Raw genomic sequence first — 7,524 nt, forward strand, 5'->3', positions numbered from 1 at the left:
CTTATACATTCAGAGCATAAAAACCAAAATTGAAATCACAACTCAGGGCTGCCAGCAAACCTAAGAAAATGCCGTTGTTGTGAAGATAAAATGGAGGAGACGAGAATGATGTGGAAGGCTTTGGATCTCAGTAGGGAGAAAGACAAGGTATAAAGGAAGTGAACAAATTTTTCTTAGCTCTGCCTCCCGAAATCATTTTTTTCTGTAAATGGTTGGAGTGGGGAGGAATCGCACATTCCAGGGCCTGAGGCAGGAAAAAATATATTCTAGCTCTTCCCCCCGCCCTGCGGTCTGGAGGGGAAATCCCTGGCCACCCAAAGCTTGAGCCGTTGTTTCTCCCTCCACAGGATCTTTGGGTTCGCCTCCTCAACTTGCTCTTTGGGGCTCTAGCAGTCTTTCACCTGACCTACCTCGGGTCCCTATTTGACATGGACGCCGATGACTCTGTGGAAGAACAGGTAAGGTTGGTGGGGTATAAACCAGTGGTGGCGAACCTTTGGCACTCCAGATGTTATGGACTACAATTCCCATCAGCCCCTGCCAGCATGGCCAATTGGCCATGCTGGCGAACTGATGGCTTGTCGTGTAGTCCATAATCCACTATCCTGGAGATATAGAGCGTCACAATCAATGGAAAACTCATGAAAAGAGCTCCATAGAGGAAATGTTTTATATCCTACCTCAAAAATGTTTTAAATTAATTGTGAGGAAAAAACATCCTTTCTCTTTGTTAAGCTTCCGTTCCCATCGATCCCTCCTTCCTGCCCCATTTTTGTTTTTATGTTTTTGTATGTATCTTAGCTTGGGTATTAGTCTTTATTTGTTGTGACCACTGATCAGCCAAGATTGACAAACACACAGTCGTCAGCACATCTGTACACAATAAAATTTCAGGGACTGACCATAAGCTTCAGTAGTGAAGACATAATTAATAACAGTTAATAACCAACAGCTTCCTTGTTGAGCGTGCCAAAGCAAAGGGCAACATTTGCCCACCTTAACAGATGGTTTCCTGAGAACAGTCTGAGAGGAGGAAAGTATAAAATTCATCGGGTTTGCCTGGGAAATTTAAGATCAAAACTATGTACAGACACCAAACGCCCCAGAGCAAAGGACGACGTATGAAGTCCAATCAAGTTAACTTCCAACCTATGGTGACCCTATGAATTAATGACCTCTAAAATCTCCTAAGAAAGCCAGGGTGGTGTCATGGTTAAGAGCAGTGGACCGTAATCTGAAGAACCAGGTTTGATTTCCCATCCTCCGCATGAAGCCTGCAGAGTGACCATGTACTAGTGACAGTTCTGTCAGAACTCTCTCAGCCCACGCAGAGGCAGACAAGGGTAAACTGCCTCCAGTCGTCTCTTGCCTTGAAAACCTTTTATTTGTTTGTTTGTTTGTTTGTTTATAATTAGACTTCTGGGCTGCCCTTCCCCGGCTGGCTCAGGGCGATGAACAGTAAAGTAAATAATAAAACAATCGTAACAAACATTCAATATAAAACCGATTAGAATAAAAACATTAATCATAAAACCATAAAAATAGAACCAGCAATACTGCAACAAATGATGGCAACTCCCACCCCCACCCGTGCCCACCAGAGGCCTGGATGGAATGGGGTTATATGGTCAGCCCGGCTGGCCAAACGCCTGGCAGAACAGGTCCATTTTGCAGGCCCTGTGGAAACTCTGCAAGTCCCACAGGGCTCTGGTCTCTCTAGGGAGCCTGTTCCACCAGGTGGGGGCCAGGGTCGTAAAAGCCCTGGCCCTCATAGAGGCCAGTTGTGGTCTTTTGGCCCAGAGACCTCCAGTAAGTGCACCTCTCGTGGAGGAGCGGAGCCTAGTGGGGCAATACGGGGAGACACGGCCCCTCCGATATGCCCGTCGCCTAGACGGGGGTGCAGTAGCATCAATCCGAGCCTTTAGGACATAGTGGTCAGACCACGGCACTCTATCCATGGAGGATAAGCCCACATACGCACCTGCCACGAAGCTCAGATCCCAAGTGTGGCCCTGCTGATGTGAGGGACTCCCAACGTTCACAAGGGAGAGTTCACCTGGCCTCACCATGGGTGACACTAGATGAACGGCTGCCGCAGAAGAGGTCGAGTCAACGTGAACATTGAAGTCACCCAACACTAATAGGTTGGGGTACAGCAACACCCAGAGACAACCTCAAGGAGTCGTGACAGGCTGTCTACCAGCGCGCTAGGCGACTGGTACACCAGAAGAACAGCCAGTCTCTCCAAGGAATCCCAGCGAAAGCCTAAACACTCCAATCCATTGATCGACAGGACAGGGGACGTCCTGAAGGAGATGGAATCTCAGACAAGCATCACCACGCCCCACCCCGACCCCGTGTCTGAGGCTGCTGGGGTGAGATCATTGAGGTCAACCATCTCCCCCCCACCCTCACTCGGGTTTCCGTTCTACATGCGAGGTCCACGGCCTGATGTCCAATCTAGTCCCGGAGGACGGCAGATTTATTATTAATGGACCTCGCAATCAACAACAGCAACCTCGAAGCAGAGTCAAAGACCCCAACCGCACAGCCTGCAGGGATAGGCCATCGGTCGGCCAGACAGTGAGCGGGCATCATCGTATCTCCCTCGATGTCTCTCATTTGGCCTAGGCTTCCCGTCATACCTCCCATGCCCCGAAATCACAGGGATCCTTGACCCTCCCCTCGGCCACTCAGTGGGCACAGACAAAAAAAGCCATAGTAATCCAGTCTATCTAATACTAAGTGGCATCAGCCAACCTAGCCTAACAACTAACACTGAACTAAAGCATTCCACCAACAACAAAACCTACTACAATTGTTAAGCTAACTAACAATCAACTAATCTAGTGCCCCTCAACTGCTACAACAGGACAAAACTATCCCATAGGGGAACCTACCACTAACTACCTATCCTAACTAATTCCCCTATACAAAACTTACGTAAAATGTACTTTAGGCAACAGTGCTCTAGTCCCAGTGGACACAGGTGATAAAGAATAACCACAAATCCGTGTCCAGCCCTCTCACAGCCAGTGCACCGCCACCGTAGGCAACGGCGCTCAGTCCAATTCAGTGGCCACCGTAGCTGTTAACACTGTCGCTATTTTAGGGCATATCCAGTTGCAGCTACCCAGAAGCTTCTCAGTAAATATTCGGAGGGGGCCTCTGCCACCGAACCCCACCCTTTTACGACAAGTCAAAGGAGTGACTGCTACCACACGAGAGCCTCTGCCACTGGCTCTTGTTACTTTCGTTGCGACCCGCAATACTTAGGTTGCAGCTGGTACTGAAAGGGGATGTTAAGTCACAATCGGGCATGCCCTTCCTTGGCCCCACCGCTACTGTCGTTCGCAAATTGCTGCCGCCGGTTAGAAGCCCCTGCAGGCTCCACGGCCGTCCCAGCCTTCGTCACGTTGGAGTCCTCAACTATCGTTGGGAAGCCTCTGCTGACTATCGGCAGGGGGCCTCTGCCACTGACCTCCCCACCGGGGACCAGGGGGCCTCTGCCACTGACCTCCCCTCCCACATAGTCCACAGGTCCCACCGAGCTCCAAGTATCACCTTGTCGAGGTCTCCATACAACCAGGGGGCTTCTGCCACCAACCCCCTCTCAAAGGTAGACAGGCTTAATTTGAAGCGGCCAGCCAACTCGGAAGCAGCTTGCCAGCACCGTGCACAAACCGTCGGACCAGGAGTGGAGGGAACACAGGCGCCGAAGGGTCTACACACAGCCCCCAACATGGTCTTAACCAGCTCTAGGTTCTCTCCCAAGTTCTAATACTCCGATAAAAAGGATTGCTTGGTATCTATCTATGGGGTTGCCATAAGACAGCTGTGGCTTGATGGCATTTTCCACTACCCCCCACAAAATGCCCTACCATTAACAGCCTTGCACGGGTCTTGCAGACTGTCTGACTGTGGCTTCCTTTATAATGAGGCATAACATCCAGGAACAAGGTTCCGACTGGATAAGGGGAGAAAAAAATTACTGTAAGAGTTGTGCACAGTGGAATAGAGAGGTGGAGAGCTCCGCCTCATTGACTGGACAAACACTTCTCTGGGATGCTCTAGGCTGATCCTGCATGGAGCAGGCGGTTGGACTAGATGGACTGTGTGGTCCCTTCTATGATTCTATCCCAACTCTATGATTCTATCAAGTCATCAATGCCATAACCATAATTGTTTTAATGATGGGGGGTGGGTTGGTTTTAGTTTGTTTTATTAGACATGTTTTGACTCAGCCATATTTGACTGTCATGAAGGCAGAAAGGTAAGATATACATTTCTCAAATGAACTAAATGAAAATATGTAACCCTTTGCTTTCTTTCAGGGGTATGGCATGTCTTACACTATCTACAAATGGTCTGAGCTGAGTTGGGCAAGCCATTGGGTCACCTTTGGGTGCTGGGTCTTCTACCGGCTCATCAGCTGAACTTTGACCTCTGTGTGGATTGGAGGAGATGGAACAGGAGGACGAAAGGAGAGGCGGAACTCAGGACCCGCCTTTCCCTCAAAGACAACTAGACGCCATTGAAGACTTGAACACTCCAGATGTTGCATGATCCCGTTCTCTGTGGAATCCTTATTCAAGGAAGGGATCAGTAGCTGGGGTGACCTGAGGTGTATCCTGACCCATTGCCCTCAAAAAGAAGTAAATTAGGTCAAACAAAGGACTATAGAGAGAGAGAGACGGGGAGAGCGTGCTCAAAGTGCGCTGATGTAAAAAGCCCTCCACCAAATGACTGCCCGGGAAAACAACAGCACATGTGTCTGTCTTGGGGGGTCCCTCTAGTAGCAATCTATAGCAACTGCAACAGCTCTTCTTTTGTCGTGGTTGTATAATAACACCGGTTGCCCTCCTAAATGCAGTGCATGCGCTCTCTCATTCCCTTCTGCTCGTTTCTGGAGCCAGCACCCACTGCAGTCCCGACCCCCCTTGTTTTTGCTGGATTGCTGACCCTTTTGCCGTAACACTCCGATGATCAGCTGGTTGGAATGTTTATCTTTAAAAAATTTTTTAACGTGGGTTTAAAAATATCCCCTTTCCCAGCATGGACGTAAGGCACAGCGACTCTTCGCCAACCCGGCCATCCGGCAATGCAAAATTAAAGTATGCAAATCCAGCAGTTTTGCATAATTTATTTTGCTTCCGGGTTCTCTGTGTTCAGTGCATCCAAACTTTTCATTTAGCAGAGGCAGAAAGAAAAAAAAAGGATATCGGGGACCGGCCTAACGCAGGTGAGAAGGCAAAAGTTATCCGTGCAGGAAGAGCAGAGATATTCGTGAAGCTCTGAAACGCCCCCTTTCCCAGACGTGTGGAGGGAGGACACGTGCTGTCCTCATTTTTCTAAATTAAAGCTGAAATGGCTCCATGTCAGGTTGTGGGGTCCAGGATGTGTGAGCTGTGGGGAGTACCTGCAGCCCAAACATATCATTATTCTGAATTAATTGATTCACTATAATGGTAACGCCCTCTGTTCTGTGCTTATAAATGTGGCTTTTGCCAGTGTGATATCATGGTTCAGAGCGGCGGATTCTAATCTGGGGAACCAACGTTGATTCCCCGCTCCTCCACAACGGCAGTGGACACTTATAGGGTGGTCTGGATGTTTCCCCACTCGTACGCATGAAACTTGCCGGGTGACCTTGGGCTAGTCACAGTTCTCTCAGAACTCTTTCAGCCCCACCTAGCACAAAAGGTGCCTCGCTGTTGTGGTGAGAAGAAGGGAAAGGAGTTTGTAAGCTGCTCTGAGACTCCTTACAGGAGGGGAAAGTAGGGAATAAATTCAAAACTCTCTTGGAGCAGCAGTGGCGTAGGAGGTTAAGAGCTCGTGTATCTAATCTGGAGGAACCGGGTTTGATTCCCAGCTCTGCCGCCTGAGCTGTGGAGGCTTATCTGGGGAATTCAGATTAGCCTGTACACTCCCACACACGCCAGCTGGGTGACCTTGGGCTAGTCACAGCTTCTCGGAGCTCTCTCAGCCCCACCCACCTCCCAGGGTGTTTGTTGTGAGGGGGGAAGGGCAAGGAGATTGTCAGCCCCTTTGAGTCTCCTGCAGGAGAGAAAGGGGGGATATAAATCCAAACTCTTCTTCTTCTTCTTCTTCTTCTTCTTCTTCTTCTTCTTCTTCTTCTTCTTCTTCTTCTTCTTCTTCTTCAGCTAAATAGTATGAGCCTAGAAATGACATCATCGTGTCTGGTCAACACTCTAGAGTTCTACTGAAACTGTACTTTCAGTTGCTAGCTGCAAAAGAGGATTAGGCTCTGTACCTATAATGATGAGGCAGAGCCCTGTCCTTGAGTTACTTCTGCCTACTCATCTTCCTGGGCATGTAAGACCTGCAAGTGTGACTCACCTTCTCTCTGGGTCCCGTGGTCCCAAGCGGGCCAGTGCACAACTCCCAGGACCCCTTTTGCTGTCTTCTACCATAATAAGAAATTGGGGAGTGGGATTTAACGTTGCTGTAGTTTAGAAAAGTCAGAGGGATAGGGGTTTTTATTGTCACTATTGCATTTGGTTTTAAATAAACGTTAAGAAAAGCACTCATGTTATTTTTCTCTGGTTGAGTTTACTCCTTATTTATGATACACACACACACACAGAAAAGACAAAGATGTTGGTTTGTTGGGGGTCTAATCAAGGAATGTGTTATAAACAGCCATACAAAGTCCAGAAAAAGAAACAGAGTCCGGTGGTAATAAATGCCCTTTATTGAAGCCAACACAAAATGGATGCAAAATAGGACACCAGGCCTCCTGCTATAAAATCTGAAGTGACGTAGGGGATATTCTAGCCTTTTGTTAAAACTCTAGGGTAAAATCAAAGGTTTTCGAAACGATAAGAGCATTCTAACTGGTAGCAACAGGCACACAAGCATGATGGGGTGCTCCAGATTCTCCCCCCCCCCTCCAGTTTCTCCTGGGGGTTGCCAGCCGTGGCCTGGCTACTCTAACCCAAAACACTGCAAGCTTTCAAGTTCTATAGAACCAAGCAGATGTTACGACAAATTAAAAATGAAGGAGGTAATTGGCTGGGAGACCACCAAGGGAGAATGCAGAGGCAGGAAATGACAAACCACCTCTACTTCTCACTTGCTTTAAGAGCCCCTTTCTGGGGTTGCCCTAAGTCATTTGCGACTTGACGGCACAAACGTACAGATCTATGGAGGAGAGGTTATCAGCACATCCCTCTGGAGTGAATGGTTGTGCTCATTCCGTGCCCTGTGCCAAGCTGCATCACAAGGTTCTGCCAGTCTTGCTGCAGCTGGCACCTCCTCCTTTGCCACCCACTAGGGAAACTGGGCATTGCTGCCCTCCTGGCTCCTGGCGGTGTTGGTTAAGAGGGGCTCTGGCTTAGTGGCCCAGCATGTGCTTGGCATGTGGAAGGACCCAGATTCCGTCCCCGGGGCCTCCAGTTAAAAGGGTGACGTGAAAGACCTCGGCCCGAGACCCTGGAGAGCAGCTGCCAGTCGGAGCAGGCAATACTGACTTTGATAAACCAACGGTCTCATTCAGTATAA

The 7,524-nt window shown here is 48.9% G+C and overlaps 1 protein-coding gene across 2 annotated transcripts in view; it reads left to right on the top strand.

Annotated features, from left to right (window-relative positions):
- PORCN (porcupine O-acyltransferase) overlaps positions 1–5,846 on the top strand; it is a 29,792-nt gene extending 23,946 nt beyond the window's left edge. For both annotated transcript variants that reach the window (XM_048491115.1, XM_048491117.1), the window contains 2 exons: positions 348–458; positions 4,335–5,846. In XM_048491115.1, the coding sequence (XP_048347072.1) occupies positions 348–458; positions 4,335–4,436 (213 nt within the window). In that variant the 3' untranslated portion in view covers positions 4,437–5,846. The remainder of the gene's footprint in view (positions 1–347; positions 459–4,334) is intronic.
- The last annotated feature ends 1,678 nt before the right edge of the window (positions 5,847–7,524 follow it).

The sequence above is a fragment of the Sphaerodactylus townsendi genome, linkage group LG03, assembly GCF_021028975.2.
Source record: "Sphaerodactylus townsendi isolate TG3544 linkage group LG03, MPM_Stown_v2.3, whole genome shotgun sequence".
NCBI lineage: Eukaryota > Metazoa > Chordata > Lepidosauria > Squamata > Sphaerodactylidae > Sphaerodactylus > Sphaerodactylus townsendi.